This window comes from Choloepus didactylus, chromosome 6, assembly GCF_015220235.1.
Source record: "Choloepus didactylus isolate mChoDid1 chromosome 6, mChoDid1.pri, whole genome shotgun sequence".
Classification (NCBI taxonomy): Eukaryota; Metazoa; Chordata; class Mammalia; order Pilosa; family Megalonychidae; genus Choloepus; species Choloepus didactylus.
The window spans coordinates 74,464,067-74,486,377 of record NC_051312.1 but is presented as its reverse complement, the minus strand read 5'-3'; the positions used below and the strand labels follow the sequence as shown (position 1 = coordinate 74,486,377).

The 22,311-nt window shown below is 53.0% G+C and overlaps 1 protein-coding gene across 1 annotated transcript in view; it reads left to right on the top strand.

Annotated features, from left to right (window-relative positions):
• TUB (TUB bipartite transcription factor) overlaps nucleotides 1–22,311 on the top strand; it is a 62,529-nt gene that overhangs the window by 25,580 nt on the left and 14,638 nt on the right. The window contains 2 exon segments of the mRNA XM_037840068.1: nucleotides 21,033–21,084; nucleotides 21,500–21,662. Of these exon segments, the coding sequence (XP_037695996.1) occupies nucleotides 21,033–21,084; nucleotides 21,500–21,662 (215 nt within the window).

Sequence of the window (22,311 nt, the reverse complement as noted above, 5' to 3'; positions counted from 1 at the left end):
TTGCCTGCGGTCTCGATCCTAATGATCTTTGGGGAGCTGCACCGGGAGTTTATCCAGGACTCTGACCGTGCCCAGAGAGAGCAGGCTGGCACCACTCACTGGCATCCGTGCTTCCCGATCTTCACCTCAGGCGTCCCTCCAGGGCCGCCCGAGATCTCCTCCCTCCAAAGGCTGGATCCTGTCATTTCCCCCACACCATCAACCCCTGTGATTTCTGATTGCTAAGAGAATCAAGACCAAACACACAGCCTGGCCCTGCTCCAGAGCAACTGCCCTAGCCCCAGATAACCTCTCCTTTCATTCCCTGCTCCTCACAGTCCAGCCACCGCACCCACCCCATGCTTCCATGCCTCCTGTGGCTTCCTCACCCCAGGACTCCCTCCCTCTCTCTCACCGCATCTACCTTTATTAGACGCTGTATCTTTTAATTCCCAGTCTGAAATGCCACCTCTGCTACAAAGCCTGCCTGATCCTCCGGCCAGACTCCGTTGCTCTTTGCCCTGCACCCCCATGGCTCTGTACCTTCCCCTCTGGCTGGGCTGACTTCATTCACCTGGGCTTATGGTTTGTTGTGTCTGCCTCCCTCTGTGTCTTCCGCTCACCTGGGATCTTCCCAGGCTGGCGCCATGTCTTATTCCTCTTTGGATCCTGGTGACTTAATGGGCTGGGTGCGGAGAGAGCCTTGGCACCGAAATGAATGGAGGCCACGCTGTCACTTGGCGATTTGCCTGGAACCAGTGTGGCAGCAGGAAAGTACTGCCCACTCTCCCAGAATTGCTACCCCAAAGCCACGACTCAGCTCCTAGTAGCCTAATTACTCCTAAACGCACTCACTTGAGGGGTGGTGTGGGACCTCTAATTATATCACTGGCCCACCTGCTTTGTGAGACAAAGTTCAGGAACACTTATCATAGAACCCACGTTCACAAACCATCTCGGAGCTTATCCTCCTTTCCTTAAATCATCACCAAAGAGAAGCTTAAGAAATCCCTGTACATTACCAATTCTCAGAATCCTTTTAGAATTTTGCTTTAAACTCCATGAGGTCTATAAACTAATTCAGGGATGATTATTAGCTTTAAAACAGTCTTCTCGTCACATAAGACTATATTAGCAATCTCCATTTATTTGAGTCCTTTTCATAAATCTTAATTATATTTTATGAGTTTCTTCATATGGATCACAAATAAGTCTCAATAATATTATTTTAAAATATTTTATGTATAGTCTTGCCATTGCGAAGGGATGGAAATGTGATTGATTGTTTTCTTTTTATCTTTTATCTGGCACCTCTACTGAATTTTCTGATTCTGGTGGTTTTCTCACTGATTCCCTTATGTTTTCCAATATAAATCACTTGCAAATCATATAAATGATTTATTGTATAAATCATATAAATTACTTGCAAATCATCATTTGCAAGTAATATAAATTATGACTCCTCATTTCTAATATAGTAATGACTGTTCATCAATGTTCCTTTCAGGAACTTAGAAAAAATACAGGCAGTTGGGCCCACTCCACCCTTCTGAACCACAACTGCTGGTTCAGCTCTGGAGCTGAGACTGGTAGCGTGGGGGTGGGAGATAGATTCCAGACCCAGAAGAGAGCATCTGTCAAGGTGTAGGGTGCGAGAGCTTGGCTTGTCGCAGCCAGCATGGCTGGAGAACACAAGTTGATCGGCTTTGTAGGCACTCTAAAAATTTGGGGGCCGTGAGCAAGGAAAGTCAGTGAAGGATTTTAGGCAGCAGGTGCATGATAGATTTGAATTCTGAAAAGATCACTCTTGCTGCCATGTGAGAACAGATTGCAGGCGACCAGAGGGAGAGGGGGTGCAGAACATTATGTAACAATAGCTAACTCATACATCTTGCTTACTATGTGCCAGGCACTGTTTTTAGTGGTTTGCTTATATTAACTATTAAATTTCCAGGACAACGCAAGGCCCACAGCTTGTTCATGGAGGAACCTGGTTTGAAACCAGCAGATCTGGCTCTAGAGCCCACACTCTGAACCACTACAGGTTATCCAGGTCACAGATGCAGGCAGCGTGAACAAACGGGAGTGTGTGTGTGTGCACTGGAGATGGTAAGAAGGGGACTAATTAAAGAGAGACCTAGGATAGCAGGAGGGGTGTGTGTGAGTGGATATCAAGGTGCCTGGGTTTTCACGTATTTATTGGTCATTTGGAGTTTTTCTGGGACTCATCTGTTCTTTCTCCAGTTGGATTGTTCTTATGTGCTTATTACCTGTACACTTTTTCAGGGGAGAGAAGAAGGAATTTCAGATCCTTTACCACTATATGCCCTGCACCTCCAGTCTGTCTTCTGGGCATGCAACTGGGCATGGGTCTCTGCTCATCATAACTTTCTTTCCTAGGGGCACCAGAGCAAGCTGAATCCAGTCTGAGGGTTCCCTACTCTGCTCTCCCAGGGCAGTGGGGGTGGGAGGTGAGAAATACATGTCCTTTTAATGTGAATTGTCAGATAAGGCCCTAGATAATGGAACTCTAGAGGTACTGGGGGCCTTAGAAATCATCTAATCTAAACTCCTCATTGACTGAGGCCACAAAACCAGGAAGGAGCTTGTCTTCGATCACATAAGATGCCAGGGACTTAGTCAGAGCTCAAACTCAGGTCTCCTTACATCCAAGACACTAATAGCATCAAGTGAAGACACTGGCCAACGAAAACAGCAAAGGGGTCCACAGGAGGATCCCACGGTGTGGGGTGAGGCAAAGTTAAGAATAGGTTGGGTTGAGCCAGAGAAGTGGGTACAAGTAGCTGATGAAAACCAGATGGCATGAGACGTGAGCCCGGGGAGCTGGGACACAATCCAGAGCCCTGGGGAGTGGGGGTGGGAGCAGGTGGTCAGGAGGCTGGGGCAGAGCGGAGGGCGACACAGCTGGAGGCATGCAGAGACCTCCAAAGTCCATCCTGAGGACTGGCCCTGCTTGCCCCGTCTCCAGGGAGATCCCAGAAGCCCTGAGGAGTGTGAGGGCCGGGACAGGGCCAACCGGCCTGATTTCCAGGTCAGAATCCTGGCTCTCGTCCTGCTGAGTAGAGCTGCGCCCCGGTCCCCAGGGCACTTGCTCCCTGCAAGCCTCAGGATGGCAGGATCAGGAAAGGGTAGGTGCTGCAGCAGTAAGGAGGGTGGTGTCTGCCAGGGAGGCACAGAGACATGGAGAAGGTGGCCTTGAGGGGGAGTAGGGGGACAGGGAGAGGCCAGAAGGAGCCTGGAGTTGGAGACAGACGGAAGAGCTGACACCCCACCCAGCCCCATCAGTCCTGGGGGTGACCTCCTCGGAGGGAATCGTGGAGGGGCTGCACCTTGTCAGGGGCTGGAGGGCAGGCTGGGATGAGTCTCTGTCTCCTCCGTGAGGGTGGGGGGCAGCTTCTCCCTCCCTCCCAGAGCTCGGGCAGGGACCACCTGTTCTTATCCACATCTGGGTTGGGCCGAGGCCCAGTGGCACCGGCTTTAGCCGAGGCTGAGTAAATCCTTGCTGCCATCACCACCCACTGCGCTTATGTTTCCTTCTGCATAACAGCTCCTCAGGGTTGCTGTGAGCCATGGATGAGATAACACACGTAAGCGCTTAGCCCAGTGCCTGCCCTGGGTGAGGGCTCAGTGCTAAGTGGGAGCTCTGATTACTAAATGTTGTCACATCTCCGTGGTGCTTTGGACTTCTGACACAGGGCTCCCAAGTTCATGTTCCTTCTTGCAGTTCAGCCTCCCACACCTGTGCAGTTGGCCAGTCCAGCAATGTCTCCACTTAACAGAGGAGGATCCTGAGTGTGCCCAGGCCAGCGGTTCAGGATCACCTATGAATTAGCAACACAGAGAGGACAAGAATTCAGCTCTCCTTAGTCTAGCGTCTTTGCACTGCTGTGTTTCCTTCTATAAATACAAGAATTTTACCCTCATTTCAGAGATGAGCAAACTATAATCATCTTCTTTTGTCTTCTAACAGCCCTGCTGAAAACATTCAAAATATCAGAGAAAGTTAGTGCTGGAAGGAGCCTTAGAGAGCACCCCCACACACACCCCCACCCCCAATTATCTTGACTAGGCACAGAGAGGTGGTGTACGCACTCAAGGTCACACAGCACATCAGTGACAGAGACTGAGCTGGAACCTGGGACTGGTGGTGTTTCCTCTACATCTGCCGCCTCTATAGGCTTGGAACTTTTATCCCATTTCAGACAAAGGAAAACCAAGCCAGGGAGGTAAAACAGTTTGACTCCAATCCCATAGTATTGCCTTTGAGAACACTGCTCCATGAGTGACCTGGTGGCTTTAGCATCTTGTAGTTTTGAACTGTCATCAGCAAAAGGGAAGGGCCATGGAGCAAAAAGATGGTGTGCAGGGGTAATAAACTTTGCAAATAAATTTAAAATGTCATTTCAGGGACTGATTCCTCTTGCTAGGGAGACTTGTTAGTGAATTCAGAGTAGGATTGTTTAAAATGCACCTCATATTTTAAATAACCATGGTTTTCTTAGACAAGGGCAAAAAAACAGGTCAAAAATGCAAACTCATAGGCTCTTCTGAAAGGTTACAAAATAAAATGTTCTTTGCTGGAGGATATAAAGGAAATGGCTCTTTGTTTGACCAAGAAGAGAGCTCTGCTAGATAAATTCTGCATTATGAACACGAGAGCTCTCTCCCTCTCTTCCTGATCAGTTTAATTCCTTGTTGCTTATCGGCAAATCCAATTATGCTGGTAAAACAACCCCCTCCTGGATGTCCATAGGGGCCTGAACATTCATCCCCGGAAGCCTTATTTCTATTTATAACCTCAGCCTCATTATACCTTCAACCTTGGAGAGCTGGGCTTAGACCGTCCTGGGGTCAAGTAGGCAGGAACAGAAGCTGCCCGAGGACAGGGCTTCTGCTTCAGCTCCGGTTTCCCACAGCCCAGCCCAGTCCTTCTGAGCAGGAAACCTGCAGCAAACACTTTAAAATGGAGCAGGATAAACTGGGTAGAGTGGGTATTGAGGTTCAGCATCCTGTACTTCCCCTGCTCCCCTCCAAGATAAAAAAACCTGAATAAGGATTTACAGTGTGGCCACCTGGGTGTCACCTTAGTAATATATCATATTACACCAGGTGACTAAGAATATTTCAATCTGCATGGCTTTAAAAATATTATTTATTCACTTGCCAACTTCACTGTGCACCGACAGTGTTTGTTTCCTGTCTGCCTCCTCCAGCCGTGCGTGTGGGATCTTGCCTGTGCTGATCAGGGGTCACTGGGACGACTCGGAGGCACCTGGAATGGAGGATTTGGTCCTTAGGGTGGCAGATCTGATGACACTGGACTGTGTGTTTCTCACCACTTTTTATGAGCCCATTCACATAGGTGCTGGCTCGTGTAGCTTCTTTATAAGACACTAAACTTTCCTACAATATCGTGTCCTATCTCAGAAACCTGTTCCTCTGTTGTAAAGAATTCTCGTAAAGGAGGCTTAATGATCCATCCTGTGAATGTAGCATTACTTAACTAAGTCAATTGACAGACATTTTGGTCTCCTCCCCACCCGTTTCTCCTATTAGAAATGAAGCTGCAATGAATATCTTCATGCATAAACTTTTAACTGCATTGCGTATTATTTTCTTTGGCTAGATTTCTAGAACAGGAATTAATGAGCCAAAGGATTAAGGCTCTCATCATTTGGTTTTTCCTATAGACAGCAGTTAAGTCCATGGGCTCTAGAATTCTCTAAGGCCTGGCTCTGAATTTGAACTCTATCACTTATAATCTGTGTGACTTTGAACAGGTTATTTAATCTTGTTTCTTCGTCTATGAAATGGGAATAATAATATTACCCACCTCATAGCATTGAGCAGACTAAATGAGAGGAGCTGTGTGTAACGTTAGGTTGGATAGGCATGACTCAGGAGATGTAATCATAAAGCCAACTTTACTTTTGTCTCTCATGGTCTCTTTAAATTTATTCTATGGAGTTATTTTTTCCCCCTAAACCTGGATGAAATTGAGGGTATCACGACTTTTCTGATCATTTTCAGGTAACCAAAAGCCATCCTGTCAGTAATTAATATATCCTATTGAAATAAAAAATTCTTTAAACTTCATCCAGATTATACCAACTTGTCTTGTCTAGCATGGTTTGCTGCAGGCCAGCTGCCTGTGGGGAGAGGGTCCAACTTGCAAACTACAGTTCTGACCCTTTCCAGGGTCCAAGGTGGAGGGACGGGGGGAGGAGGGGGAGAGAAGAGAAGAGAGAGGCAGGAAAGTTCTTCCCTAATACTCTGATGAGTTGGTGTCACACTCTCTGCGCCTACTCTCCTTTTGGGGTGCTCTTGGGGGTTCTCTGGAGACCCCTCCATCTCTGGGTCTCTCCCTTGCAGCTCCTTTGCAGTGGGCGATGCCCCTCTCTGCAGTCTCTGGGTAGCATGTGGCTGGTCACCTCCCCCCATGAGGGGGCTTCTTGGTCAGGATCTGAGACAAGCACATCTGGCTGTCATGCTGGGAGAGTCCACAGGAAGCACTCGTGCCCTTTGCCCCCGGAAAACCTGGGCGCATGGGCTGATCCCGAAGCCACAGTACCCTCTCTGCCATCAGGGTAGCCAGCCACCACCTGCCCCGTGGATCTGTCAGACGTGACTAGACACCCGTCCACTGTGGCCCCCAAACCGTCATGGTCACAAAACCATGTGGTCACATAGTAAGTTCTCCTAGGGGTCTCTTTAAAGCCCCGCTCACTGGATCCGAGGTGACGGCACCCCTGCCCCCTCCCACTCAGGGCCCACTGGACCCTGGTGACTCTCTAAAATTCCTCTTAAACTTCCAACAACCCTTTTTTTTTCAGCGATGGATGTCAACTAATGGGACAGACCTAGGTTTTCTCCACCTCTTTTCAAAGCCCTGCTTGGAATGCAGCATCTGTTAACTCAGAGCCTCAACTGGAACCTAGACGGAAAAATTCCATTTCATCATCCTGTTGTCCATATCTGTTTTTATAAAACATGTCAAGGAGTGCCTGGCATAGAATACATACTCAATAAGTGATGGTTCTATACAATCCAGTCTCAGGGCTCTCTACTCACATTTACTTCAGAACCGTTATATTTGGCTATATTGCTATTATCTTGTTTTATGCTCTCTGAGTTTTATGTTTCCTTTAGACTACACTTGTTTTTTGTTGTGAAGATTGTTATTTGCTGTTATCTTCGGCAGTGGTTTGGAAAATAGACATCCTGTTTTAAATTCTACCAGTGGTCACCCTATGTTTTTTTAAACTCATTCATGAACCTATACCTCTCACTTTAATCACCAACAACAGAGTGATGGTGTTTGTATCTTCTGCAGTTATTTAAATGGGCACTTCAGAGGGCACAATCTGGCTTCTCACACTTATGCTACCATCTCGTCACGATGTCCACCCTCTTGGCTTTGAAAAGGCTCTGGCCTCTGAGTTAGACCCTTATACTCCCTGCCCTGGACTTTCCCCATAGCTGCTTAACAGTTTTCAACACCTTTAGCCTTGCTTCCTCTATCCTCCATATTGCTCCCAATTCCATCTTCCTAAAAGGCACATCTGGGGAGGTTACTGTCAGCTAAAAACCCTTTAGTGTTTTTAGCTGACATTAACTGTAGAATAAAACCCCATTCTCCTAGCCTGGTGTTTTAGGTGATATAAGATCTAGCCTGACTTTAACTTCCCAGGTTCCACTCCTGCACACTAGCCCACTTCCCTACATGCCAGTCACACTGGTGTGCACCTTGTTTCCAAATGCACTTGTCATGGGCTGTCATATCTCTACACCTTTCCTCAAGTCATCCTCTGTGTCTGGAACACCCTAGCCCAGTGCCTGGACAATCATAGATTCTCAGTCCCTGCTAAGTTTCCCACCTTCCTTTTCTTTTGGCCTGTCAGAGTCCTACTCATCCTTCAAGGCCCAATGCAACAATCACTTTTTTTTGCATTCTCAGTGAAGGATGTCCTAACTTGACCTCCCCTCCAATACCACTGACTGTCCCTTCTGCTGTGTCCAGCACAGCACACACCTTGCTGCTGGGTACAGTCATTATTTCTCCTATCTCTCCTGCTAGACCGGAAGCTTCCTGCAAGCAAGAGTGTGCTGGAGCTCCTGCCAAAGCCACCACACCCCCGCAGCGGTCTTTGAGCCCAGCTGGGTCTCATCCATGTTTGAATGATTTAAATTGCCATCATTAGACTGCGAGGTCACAACTCCAAGCCACCAGGCAGGGCACCTTGCGACTTGGTGTCCATTCTGCACAGATAATTCACTTATTCCTATCGCTTTGCTTCCAAAGTGGACTGGAGGTGGCCCACACTCAATCTGTTAAATTAGAAATAGAAAATGTAAGACTTCACATGGAAGTAGCAAGGTGCCAAAATGCTCCCCTTCTTCCTGGGTGAACTGCTCTTGCTGAGGGGTCCTGCAGCTGGAGGGGCAGGTGTGGAAGCCTCCTCTGGGTTACTGCAGTCCTGGCATTTTCCTCTCCTCCTCACAAACCATCACCATGTTTGAAAATGCCTAAAATGCAATGAGGAGAATTTAAATTCAGAGCAAATAGCTCATCCTTGAAGAATTTGGGTAGGTGGCGAGGAAGGCGTGTTGGGCTTGCTGTGTGGCAGCTTTTCAGAGATAACCTTGCTTCTGAGGCTAAATTTTACAGCTTGGGCCCTTCTTCAGGGGCCACTATATAGCACAGATATATTTTAACCTAGTGGCCTCATACAATATTCTTCATATGGCTTTCTGGAGTGGCTTTTTGATGAAAGCCAAGAGCATAAACTTAAAATGTCAACCAGGGAAGCCATGAGTAGGAAAACCCATCATGAGTTCTGAGTTTCACCCCTTAGAACTCACAGAAGCACCCACTTAGGTCCTGCCCATGCACACACATCAACATACCATCCAACAAGTGTTCTTGTGCAGACCCGTCGATAGACGGCAGGGGTATCTCACACACGCTCATGCACACACACATACACTCATGCACACGCTGGCACACAGCCCATTGGCTATGTCACGTCCCATGTGCACACACGCAGGCTCTGCAGGAAGAAACATTTTGTTTCTGCACCTCACTCTGCCTCTGGATTTTACTCCCTTAGGACAGAGCCTAAAGTATCTATTTAACAGAATTCAATTACTCAGGGCTCCTGAGACCTTCCAACTTAATTCTGATTGCTTTAAGGTGTCAGATAATTTGGAACAAAGAAAAAAAGCAGCCTCAGATTCTGGAAGGGAAAAGCTTTCTAGTCGTAGTCATCTCTGAAGTGGCAGCTGCTGTTTGCCACTTCAGGAGGGATGTCCTGGAGGGCGGGGCCTCTGGGGGCTGAAGCTTCTGGCCTCTTGTGTCTAGGCAGGGTTTCTACACAGGAGTCCTGAAGGACAGGGCCCTCAGGTGCTTTGCTGCACTGCTGTGGCCTCTCAGGCAGGGTCCAACTCCTTCCTGATGCCTTTCCTGGGAGGCTGACCAGGTGAAAACAGAGGCCCAAGCCTCGTGTCCCAGCAGGCAAGGAAACAGCCCTGCTCTCTGCCCCTCCACCACACTCTGGGGTGATTTGTCTGCTCTCTGTCCCCAGTAATAGTGACAGTTCTTGGAAGTTGATGAATAATCAGAGTTCACAGCCTTCAGAAAGCACCAGTGCTGTGCCAGACAGAGATGGATTTGATCCATCCTGCATTCCAGAAGCCTCTCTTTGAAGAGACAGGCTGGGTGTGTGTGCATAAGTGTGTGTGTTTGTGTGCATGTAAACTGTGATAAGCAGGAAGGAGGCTGAGGGCAAGGACTGAGAACCCAGACTGCTTAATGTGAATCCAAGCTCTACTACTGACCAGCTGGGTGACTTTGGGCAAGATCCTTGACTTCTCTGGGCCTCAGTTTCCTTTCCTATAAAATGGGTATGATAATAGTACCTACCTTCTAGGATGATTGTGAGGATAAAATGAGTTATAGTATGTAGATATCTTCTAACACAGCTCCTGACTCTCAGTAAATTCTCCAAATATCTTAGTTATTGTTTTTATAGTTAATGGGCAAGGCAAGGCAAGGTTGACAGGCTAGGGAGTCCTGGGGTAGAGGTCTTGGCTGTGGACCCAGAGTGGCAGGATGGGGTCTTCCTTCAGTCCAGCTGGCTGTTCTCATACTTTCTCCCACCCAGTGTCTGCAGTCATGACACCCATTCAGCACCCAGAGGACCCCCCTCTCAAGCACACTGTTCTGGCATGGTGGGGGGTGGCGGGGCACGCTGCTGAATCCAGGACGTACAGAGGACGCCCACATGCATTGCGGGGAGTGTGCTCCTCGGCTGCCGCTGGCGCATCAGCGCCCCGGGGTCAGCTAGCTGTTAGCTGGCTCCTCTCCTTTCCTCCCTGCTTCCACGTGCCCAGCGGTGGATTCTGTACCCTTCACCCCAACGAGCCATGCCTCACTTTAAAGTTGCTCTTAGTTACAGCCAGGACCTCATTAGCCCTGAGAGACTTTAAAATACTCTGTTGAGAGGTCCACTTCCCCTCCCCACTAAGTGCGACCCCTAGAAAGAAAAGGCTTTGGAGGACAGAGAAACACACCCATTTAGTTTCAGCTCCATCACTCGCTAGCTTTATGTCCTTGGGCATCAGCATTTCTGGGGCTTTATCCTCTGGGAAATGGGGATAAAATACTTGCCTCTCAGGGTTATTATGGAGATTAAATAATATAATTAAAGGTTGGAAATGCAATAGATAATAAATGTTACCGTTCCCCTGACTGCTGTTCCCCGGATGTTATGAGCAAACAGCTCCTTTGCTAAAACCGAAGCAGAAGGTTCCCCAGAGGGGCATGTGAGAATTCCGCGGAACCGCGGACTGGGGTGCGGGAAAGCCAGTCTCCAAGTTTTGGCCCCGGAGGTTCCCCGGGACGTCCGGGTACCATCCCCTCCTTGTACAACCGGCTCCCCGCTCCGCCCTTCTTAGCGGAAATATCCCAGTTAACAGAAGAGGAAACTGAGGCTCAGCGGTCTGGGGTCCGGCGGAGCAGCAGCGCTGCTCTCAGCTGAGTGTGGGCGCCCGTGTGTGCGGTCACGTGTGTGGAGCCGGGATCCCGGCGATTTTGGGAAGGGGGCGCGGGCGTGTTAGGCGTATTAGGCGGGCCAGGGGGGGGGGTCTCCGCTGGGGGCGGGCCGCCGCTGCCACGCACTGCTCCCGCCCCCGGCGCAGACCGAGCCCCTCTCCCTGCGCGGGGCTCAGCCGGCCGGGGCGGAGCGCGGAGCGGGCAGGTCCCGCGTCTCCCGCCTGCACGCGCGCGCCCGCGCCAGCCCCGCGCACTCCCGCCGCTTCGCCCCTGCGCCGCGCCGCGCAGGCAGCCGCTCGCCGAGCCCGCGGCCGGGGTCCTGGCGTGCAGCGCGGGCCTCGGCGGGGCCCAGCGCCCTGGCCCGGGAGGATGCGGCCCGGGGCGGCCCGGGAGCTGAGCAGGGCCCCCGCGCCGGCCCCCGCGGGCCCCGGCCTCCAGAGCCGCAGCCGCCGCCCCGCCCCCGAGAGACATGACTTCCAAGCCGCATTCCGACTGGATTCCCTACAGGTATGCGGGCGCCGCTCCCCACTTCTCTTGAACCCGGGGTGGGCGCGGGCAGGGCCGAGCACCTTCCACCGCTGAGGGCGTTGGGCTGGGCGAGGGCGCGGGGCCAGTGGCACCGACCTCTCCCCCTTCATCCCCCGGAACGACCATCCCCAATTCCGCGCCCGGCTGACCGAGAACCCGGGGCCGGGCGTGGGACACCTGTACTCCATCAACCCCAGCGCTGGAGCACTGGGGGCGCAGGTTGGAAGTGCTGTCCTTTCCTATCCCAACTTTGGGGGCCCGGGCGGACTGTGAATCCGCCAGCCCCGCTTCACCCCCTTATCCGCCGAGGTTTCTGGAAGAGGCCAGTGCGCTGGGGCCTGTGTGGGCCTTGGGTCCAGCTGCACCATGTGGCCTGCTTGGGGAGGGGGCACCCACTGCTGTGAGCTCCCTCTTAGACCCAGCACCTCAGGTCACATGCCTGAAGAGCTGCACGCACGCACGCACCCCAGGATGGCGGCGCCTGGGCCAGGGAAGCTCCTGCAGGTCTGGGCTGTTCACATACACAAGGCTTGGGTTCATGGAGACAGTTATGTGGACCAAGAACTCACTGCTGCTCTTGTACACGTACACTCATACACAGCTGCACACACTTCTTCTTGGGCTCACACAGGCACATCCCTGCATGTCCGTGCACACACACCTCCCATATTTGGACAACACGTGACACCCACTACCCACCGACAAGTACTCCTCAGTATCTTTCACAGACTCAGTGACCTGCTTGTTTTCACTGACACTGAGGGAGGCACACCACCCTCTGTTCCAGACACTGTGGTTGATCCCAAGGATGGCTGAGCTTCCCCACCTGGGTGGGGGAGGGACTGAGGACAGGGTCCCTGGGGCCTCACACAGGTGCAGGCCTTTCCCCATACACTCTGCTCCCTTCTCTCCATTATCACAGATGGGAGCTCATCGCCATGGCAGTGCCTGTTCCTTGGTCACCCATTGGCTCCTTGGTTGCCATGGGCTACGGGGCTCTCTGAAGCCTCCCAAGGTGTCATGTACCCAAAAGGGCGCTGGACTGCTAGAGTCCACTGTGTTGGTTCAGTAGGTGCATGTGTCTGCTCTCAGGAGGGGGCCTGACACCAGTCATGACAGAAAGTCATTCTGACAGAGCTCTTCTGTGAGTCTGTCCAGACAGCATGCAAAATGGAAACAGCAGAAACCGCCTGAGGCTTGTTAAAAGCAGATCCTTCTGCAAACAGGCACCTGTCACTGGCCTGGGACTTCAGGGCTTTAATTAAGAATTGCTGTTGCCTCTAATCTCAGCTCCTGTGGGGGTTTCAGGGCTTCCAAGGTTACAGGTTTTCTGCCCACCCCCACCACACAGGCACATGTGCACACACACGAGTCACCCCTAGGGCCTCCTGCAGACACACACGGTCACACCTCAGAGTCCCATGTAGACCAGGGAGATATTCTCATCAGGGGCTGGGGAGTGGGGCTGTGCTGGCTGAGGAGAGCTACCGCCCCACACAGGGCATTCAGCTGGGGGCACAGGTAGTTTTGGAGCATCCTGGCCTTTCTTGACACATGTGGGCTGAGGTCCTTCTAGAGGAAGTGCCATTAACCTTTTCCAGGCCCTATAGCAGAGGTGCTTGGGCAGTGCCTGTGGGCTGAGTGGCATTGCAGTGCTGTGGAAATACCTGGGTGGGGTTCACATGGCAGAGTGGTGACCACAGGCTGAGGAAGGAGAGGAGGGGTGGCTCTTATGGCAGGGGACAGGATGGCGTGTTTAAGATCTGGCAGACTGGGCCCGGCCGAGTTATAGTTCAAGGAAGCCTCTCTCAGAGAGCCAAGGGTTAAAGGAACCTTTAGAGTGAGTGCATGGGTCTTAGAGAAAATTGGGCTCAAACGGGATGCTTAAGCCTTCCCTTGGGGAAGGAGCTCCCAGGGAGGTGGGAGTTGTCTCTGGAAAAATTGCCCTGTCCTCCAGCAAGTGCCCAGGGTACCGACATTGTGCAAGAAATGAGTTGGCACTTGCCCCAGCCCAGGTCCCCCCTTATTCATTTCCTGAGCCCAGAATCTGCTTGGAGCACAGAATTCTTGCTGTACCAGAAGCCTAGGAGCAGCTTGGCACACACGTGGCCCTGCCTTGCTTACCTTTCCCATTGCTCTGCCCCCTGCCTTGCAGCCACTCCCTTCCTCTTTTCTTGTGCTGTCGTAGGGAGAGTAGGCATCTGGCTGGAGACAGGGTTTAATCAGAAGTGGCCAGGAACCCTCCTGTCCTGCCTTGCTGGGGTCTTTCTGGGTATGCACCAGGTCTGGGAAAGCACTGGACTTGGGGGGTCGACTTCCAGAATGGGGAGATCCGAGCTGAGAGGAGGAGATTCAGATTGCCTCTGGCATGAACTTGGCCATTGATTGCAGTCAAAGCCCCATGCTTGTCTGATCACAGAAAAAAACTGAGGCAGAAGACAGGCAAGGCATTTTACTTGCAGATGGGTTAGCGGGGCTCGTGAGTTCCCTGACATCACAGCATGTCAGAACTGGAATTGGCATTTGGGTTGGGGGAGAGGGGTCAGTAGATTTCTTGTCAGCTCTGCTGGTGGGGGCTGCTGCTTTTTGTCCCTCTGTGCATTCCCTGGCCCGGCTCAAGGCTCATTTCATTGAAGCGGTGATAGCTGGTGATATCTTATGGGTAATTTCCACTTAGTTTATAATGACAATGAATTAATCTCACATCCTCATTTAGAAGGGAGCCATTTCATTTACAAAGTTTTAACAACTGGAATCCTTTTTTGTCTTTTTAAAAAAATCTCATTATCACTAATGATAATTTCCATTTCTGCCAGTTTCTCTTTATCTGTGTTCTTGAGGCATATTAAATGCCCCTAGTGCGTGGCTTTATAACCTTTTATGAGATGTGGGTGGGGCACTGAGAGTCAGGGGAGGAAGCTGGTGCTGGCACACGGAGGAGCTGTGCTGGGGAGCAGTGACCCTGACCTGTCTTCAGTGTTTCTGCCAAGTCCGGAGGCCGTTGCCTGGCGTCTCTCTCACCTGGCTGTGAACTCCTTGAGAGCAGTGACCTTTTCTAGTTCCTGGCTGCGTCCCTAGCACAACCCAGCATAGACAAGATGCCCAATACTTTGAAACCAAACGGTAGCCCTTTAGGGCTGCCTCAGCTTTCCAGGCCCCACACCGGGGTTCTCAGCACCCCTGAGGGTGCAGGCTCTCCCACAGGGACTACAGCCTCACTGGGGCCTCCGGGAACACTGTTTGAGAGGCGTGGCTGTGGGTCATGCAGTGGGGATCTCAGGCTGGAAAGGCCCTTCGAGGCCATCTCATTCTGTGTGAATGCTCCCTGTAGCATCCCCGCCAAGTGGCTCGCCATCTGCCCTCGCTTGTATGCTTCTTCCAGGAACAGAGAGTTTAATGGTTTGTAGCCAGCCTTTGGAGTCAGATGGCTGTGACTGTTAGAGAGTCTTCCTTGGGTTGAGCCTAAGAATGTCTCTGGGTCCCCCCTTCTCTAGGTTCCTCGTTAGGATCCTCCTACCACTTCCTTACTTTGCTTTGTGGGGAGCAGTTTGACTCCTAATTAAGAAGGGGAAGGGGGGTCTTTCCATCTGGTTCTGGGTTTTAACCCCAGAGGTGCCCCAGATGCCTTGGCCCTCTGCTTTGCCTCTGCTCCTGAATCCACAGTGAATTCCCTCTCGCTCCCACTCCAAGCTGCCTTGGGAAGTCTTCTTGCTGTTCCGTGGGGTGGAAGGAGCAGGAAACGTGAGGTTGGGGATGACTCAGGGAGAGGGCTGCAGAAAAAAGGAGGAGTGTTCACGATTGGAGGGTACCCCATGGATGCCCCCACATTGGTCCGTCTGTGCCCTCTTCAGTGTGGTTCCTGGACGGTGTGCATGTCCTGGGTGTGGCCTGTCCAGCACCAGAGTGATCCGTTCTCACCTGGCCCCTGCTCCGGTTACTGCCCTGGAGCCCTCACCGTGACATTGGAACTAGAGCCTCACTGGGGCCTCCAGGAGCACTGTTTGAGAAGCGTGGCTGTGGGTCACAGAGCAGGGATCACACTGACCAGTTGTATCAAGCCCTCTGTAAACCCCAAGTCTTGCCTGGCTGATGTCACACCCTGTTCCCCCTTCTGCCTATATGGGGAAGACCTGGATTTTGGGACTCATACATGAGACTCAAGCTTCTGTTAGGTTTTAACTTGTTATATGCTGTGCTCACTTTCCAAGGTCTTCTGAACCACACTGTCTTAGGGAACAGTTTAGTATCTCTCCCACTTGGTATCACCTGTAAGTTGGCCGAGAGGCTTGCCTTGTCTTCAGGTCATTGATGCTTATGTTAAATAAGAGAAGCACGGTGCTGGAAATGCTCCTTGACCGGTGCTGGAAATGCTCCTTGACCGTGACTCCCATCCATTGTTCAGTAAACCTTTTGTGTAGGGATCTTTGAATGGTCTCCAATTTATTTAATTGGACTAGCATTCCAATTATATCGCTGCATCCTGCCCACAGGTTTTCCTTTTTGTGTGAGATTTCATGCAGAAGCCTGGCTGTATTGTCCTCCCCAGTTTTTCTGATAGGCCTGAGGACAGTGTGCCAAGGCTTGCTGGTGAGCTGGGGCTTGCTCTGCTGAGTGCTGGTTTTCTAGCTGTTAAAGCCACCTCTCTGTTAACCCCTAGTCAGTCTTACCTGGGCTCCACGTCAGTGTCACTGCTCTGCAGACTGTATTTTTTTCCCCTAGCTGAACATCAAGGCTGAATTTGCAGATTTTCAGCCTTATAGTACTTCCCCAATTTCCTGTTCTTTAGGAATCACCAGCTGTGGCCCATAGTCCCTATTTGCATGGCTGAGCCCTAGAATCACCTTTGGTCCTTGTTTAAAAGAGAGCCAGCAAGGTGAGAGGGGTTGATTCTGGGGCATGTTTCCTGGCCGTTCTGAGTACCCAGTTCAGGGCTGAGGGCCTTATCTATTCTAGTGCACCTGGCAGGTTTGGGAACCATTGGCTGGAATGGAGACAGCCCATCCCAGGAGGCTGGAACTCCTAGGAGTCACGTGTTCCTCTCCTGTCTTGTGCTGTCCCCATTTCCACTCCCACCGCATTCTCACTCCATTTCAAGCAGCTGCAGCTTCCACTGTGGCTGAGAGGAAAGAATGAGGACAGCTAGAGGGGAAGATGAGGTGGGCATGGAGAGTGTGTTCAGGGGGTCGGCTCTGTCCCTAGTTGTCCTGGCCTCCTGGCCTCTGGTGGATTTGCTGGAGCATGCAAGGTGGAGTCTAAGAAGGGAGGGAGCAAAACAGACTTCCTAAATATGTTGGCCACGTCCATGGCTTTTCCAGCCCATGGGCCTTCTGCACCTCCACCCTTGTCAGTCACAAGCAACCCAATCTCTCGCCCAGTACCTGTAGGGGCTGCCTTGATTCTCTGGGGCTGCTGCAGCAAAGCTCCACAGACTAGCTGACTTAACCATGGAAGTTTGTGTCACAGTTCTGAAGGCTAGGAGTCCAGAATCAAGGTGTGGGCACAGCCATGCTTCCTCTGAAGTCTGTAGGGTCCTGGCACTGGCTGGCAATCCCTGATGTTCCTCGGCCGGTGACATCATGCACCATCTGCCTCTGTTACATGGCCATCTTGCTCTGTCTGTCTGTCTTACTGTCCACATTTCCTGTGCTTGTAAGGACACCAGTGATGTTGGCTCAAGGGCCCGCCCTAAGCTGGTTTGGCCTCATCTTAGCTAATAACATCTTTGAAGATCCCGTTTCCAAATGGGGTCATGTTCATGGGACCAGGGGTTAGGGCTTGAACTTTTGGCGAACACAAGTCAGTCCATAACAGGTGCCTTGAGGGCAGCAAGTGGATGTGGAGGGGCTGTGCCCATGGCAGGCGACATTGCCATCTCATTGGCCTGGGGCAGAGTGGATGGATTGGTGGCCACTGCAGGTTTCTCTGACTCGTGAGTCAGTGTCTTGTGCTTTCCTCGACCTCCCTGGTCTGGCCCCTGGCAGGAGGCGACTGTAATGCAGGAGCCACCAGGGTCAGCCTGGAAGACCCATCCATCAGTGCCCTGTCTCCTGTCGGTGTCTCCTGGCGGGGCTGCAGCTGGCAGCCTCCTCTTGGCAGTGATTCCATAATTGGAGCCAGAGTCATTAAAAAGCCGTTACTGTCTCCTCGTGTGGTTATCGTTTAGTGCTGCCTAGAACGGTGCCATCAGGAAGAGGCGGGCTGCAGAAGTGTTGGTGGGAAGGAAAGATGCCCCAGGAGTGGTGCTGTGGTGGGAGATGAGGCAGGGCCACCTGGGGTTGGGGAGAGGGGGGACTGGGCTTGCCAAGGAAGTGAGAGGAGCTCTTGGTTCTGTTCTCCCTGGAGACAGCCATCATTGTCACTGTCCTCCACAACATGTTGCTGATTGCAGGGGATTCTTTATTATTCACTGGGGACACGTGTGCGGTCTAGATAGGTTGTTAGCCTTAAACACCAACCCAGTACAAGCACATCTTGACTGGTCACCTTGTTCCACTGCAGCTCTCCTGGAAACACTGTGCTTTACCAGGAACTGGGGTTTACTCCACTCTCGGAGCCTCTTTATTTTGATGGGTTTCTTGTAGACGCTCCTGGATGGAGCTTGCGCAGCCAGGCACAGTTTTTATTCACTAAGCACATGTGGCTTCTCCCCGGCTGCCGCCCCCTCCCAGCAGTTCCACTCCTCTGGCTGCTCGAACGTGCCTGGTGGTGAGTGAGGTGGTGGGTGGCTCTTCTAGGCACTTCCAGGGTATCTGAGGTTTCTGGAAATTCTTTTCAGAACCCTAGCCCTCATGTTCATTCATCTTTCTCTGAAGGTCGGGGGTTACATCTGTTCTACCTGTAATCTTACCTGGTACTCAGGGCTGTTGAAGCCTGTGACTTCATTCTCTCTCATTGGGGAGCGAAAGTGGGGGAAGAAGAGGAGGAAGTATACGAAAGCAGCCTTCTGCCTTGCAGAAACCATGCAGGAAGTCCATGGCAGTGGGACAGCGGCCTGCGGGAGGAAAACGTCCCCCATGCCTGGATAAGGACATCATAGGGCACTGGGCAGTGAGGACACCATGGCTGGAACCACCTTTTGTCAGTTGCAGTCATTGTGACCCAGCAGTTCTGGAGGGGGCTTTGCTTTTGTGAGCCTGGACTCAGCTGGATGTTGCTCCCTTTTCTAAATGACCTTGATGTTGGTGTCAGTGCCGTGGAAGGTAGTGCCGGGATGACCCAGTGAGCCCCTGTCCCTGCCCTCTGAGAGTGCATATGGCATGCAGACTCCCATCAAGCAGTGAAATGGCCTTTCCTGCTTGCCTGAAGGGAAGCCAGCAGTGTCCTGTGGAGGTCATCCAGGAGCTCCATGGCTGGGCCACCACTAGCATGACTGTGAGAATTACAGAAAGGCCCAGGGTTGCTCTGTGCCCAGGCTCAGAGCTTGGCAAGTGGAGCACAGGTGGACTTCAGGCCCTATCGCTTCTGTCACAGGGAGCCACCATACAGGGCCCAGGCTGCATTTTTCATCCTTCTTCGGGAAGTAGTGAATGGGTGTGCATGGCGTAGGCAGCAGATCATGGCGGACAGTGGTGTCTGGGGACAGATGGAGGTGCCTTTCCCTTTGAAGGTGGTCTGCGTGCAGATGCTTTGCCCTCGTGTTGTTCACGCAGGCCATTTAACCCGAGCAGAGACAGGTGGAAGAGGTGTGGAGTCCCGGCCCTGGGGCATCTTGCTCACCCTGGGGCGTGTCTTCAGTCACGGGGCGCTCACCATCTCCTGGGCAGCTCTGGTTGTCAGAGAGCTGGTTCCCTTTTCTCTGGTGCTGGCCTTGCCCTTGGAGAGCCCCAGATGTAGCTGTGCCCTTAGGCAGCTGGGCTGTGTTAGGAAGACTGAGGCCCTGACCTTGAAGCATGTCTATTGAAAAGTGTTTTCTCTGCAGTCTGGCAGCTCCTTTGGGGAAGGAGGCTGTTGTGTGCATGTCCCCAGATCACACTCAGGGCTCTGTAGAGGTACACTGGAGCCGAGGGGGGCCAGGAAAAGGCTTCCCAGGTGCTGAGTGGTGGTCCTCGTAGGTTATGGTCCTCATAGGCTGTGGTCAAGGAGGTGAGTGGGTGAAGCCCCAGGCTGGGTGGTGGGCTGTCTGTGGTCCCGGGCTTCCTTCCACCCCCTGGCCAGTCTTCGCACACCAAGTGGAGCCAAAGGGACATCTTAGGTCAATGATTGTTTCATTTAGAAGGGTCTGGAGGAGGTGGAGATGGCTTCACCTTGTCCTCAGGGTGAATTGCTCTTCTCTTCCCCCCCTGCACACACATCACACTCACCTTCACACAAGCACGACCACATCCCACACAGGTGTTTGCATACATACGTCCCCAGGTCTGTGCACACACATGTAGGGGTGCTCACACATTTGGCCTCCTCCCCATTCTGTGCACTTACAGGTATCCTCACACACTTCCTTTCAGGCTCACACACAAACATGGTGCACGCAGGCATGCCTGGGCAGGAACCACGCAAGGGTGTGCACTGGGGCAGGCTCCAGCCTACCTGGGCCAGGATGGCCTGCAGGTTCCCAGAACTCAGATCCTCAGGCTCCGACTCCTCCCCGAGACAACTGTCCTAACCTTGGCTTTTATCGAATTTGGGTCAATTTCTCACACATGCGTCCTGGACTGTAAAACAGCTAAGTGGTCTGAGTTACCAGCTCCCTACTTGTGCTCTGCCCCCTTGGGAGGCAGGACCAGGGTGGGTGAGATGGGGCTGCTTGTTGCAGGACGTGGGGAGTGGAGTCGGGTGCTCTGGTGCCGCCTGCTCTGCGGCCGTGGCTGGTTGCTGGGCGGCCCGTGGCTGGCCTGCCTCCTGTGCGCTGCTACGCCAAGCCCTCCTCAGCCCTCCCCTCCAGCCCTAGCCCTGCCTCTTCGCCACCCCTTCCCAAATGAGAAAGCAGAGCCTCAGCCCTCTGGAAGTGGGGAAGGGGAGTGGGTGGGTCAGCTGGAGAGCCAGGATCTCACTTTGAACAGAAGGACAGAGGGTCTGCCCCAGAGGATCTCGCCCCTGGAGGAGGGGAAAGCTGCCCAGAGCCCAATAGGGGGCTGGAAGGAGAAGCCACTGGGTTTGAAGCCTGGCATTGACCAGCATGTGGCTGATGCCTCTGGATGGTTCTTGTGGATCTCAGTCAGGCCTGGCCTTGCTCAGGGACCTGGGGGAGGGTCTCATCCTTAGTTAATAGGCCCAGGCTGGCTGGAAAGTCCTAGGGGCAGCTGGGATCCCAGGGTGGGGGTAGGCTCCCTTTTTGTCTGGAGCTGGTTCCCAGGTGAGAGCCTCTGCCCTGCCTTCCTCAGCCATGTGGACCCAATGGGACCCCTGGATGGGATGATGGGAGGGGTTAGAAGGACCCAGGTGTGTTGCAGCAGGCCCTGGGCTACATCCTGCCCTGGGAGTAGGCCCTGAATACCCCTCTCTCCCTCCACAGTGTCTTAGATGATGAGGGCAGCAACCTGAGGCAGCAGAAGCTTGACCGGCAGGTGAGTGAGGCTGGGCTGGGTGGCAGGGCAGTCGGCACTGGCCGGAGTCTGGGCTGGGCCTCTTGCTAGGGTGATCCCATCTGGTGGGGAGAGGGGGCCCCCCTGGAGGAAGAGACGTGAGCTTCTCCTTCACCAGCTCATCATCAGCCCTGCCCCTTCCAGGGTGACCGCAGTGGGGGGCTGGGCCTCTGTGCTTGAGCCTGCCAGGGCAGCCACGTGGGCTGAGTTTCACTTCTCGCTCCTGAACCCGAGTCTCAGGGTGCCAAGGGGCTGTGGTCTGCAGTGCGACCTCTTGAAGCCAGCCGTGTGAGCAGGGCCCTTGCCTGCCCCACTCTGAGATCCCCTCCCTGCTGGTGGAGGCTGGTGCATTGCCCTCTCCGGGCTGCCAACCTCTGCCTGCTCCGTGCCTCTGTAGCGGGCCCTGCTGGAGCAGAAGCAGAAGAAGAAGCGCCAGGAGCCCCTGATGGTGCAGGCCAATGCCGACGGGCGGCCCCGGAGCCGGCGGGCCCGGCAGTCGGAGGAGCAGGCCCCCCTGGTGGAGTCCTACCTCAGCAGCAGCGGCAGCACCAGCTACCAAGGTACCCCTGCCCACTGCCCACTGTCCTGGGGAAAGCACTGCTTGGGGGAGGCCTCGGGGACTTCCTGCTGACCTGGGCAGAGTGGGGGGCTTTCTGTCAGGTTGTTCCCAGCCTGAGGATGGGGAAGACAGCTCCTGCCAGGGGCAGGTGGAGGCAGGCTCCTCTCAGGTCATTGTCTCCTGAGTTAGGTGCCTGGGCCAGAAGATGGATCCAGGAGTTAACAGCCAGGTCTGATCCAGAACATTGCACTGAGGGCAGGAGGTACCTCTTCTCAAGTCTGGCCTCCTAAGAAGACACCCCATGCCAATGGATGTCCTTGGAGACATACACTGTCCCCTCCCTCCCTGGGATCCCTGCATCCTCAGTTGGCCTGGCTTCTGGCTCACAGCTCCTTTGCAGAGCCCCCAGCTCCCTTCCTTACCCACCCCGGTTCATGGCAGAACCTGCCCGGGGCGGGGGGAGAGTCTCTATCCCAGGAGGGTGGGTGGCTTTGTTGCGTGCTCAGGACCCTCCCCCTGGACAGAAAGGTGGTCGGTCCCAGCCTGCCAGCCAGACTCCAGGGAGACAGTCAGCACTGCCCTGCTGGGGCCAGGCCTCCAGGCAGCCTCTCATCTGGCAGTCACCGTAAGGTTTGCAGTTAGAAGGAACT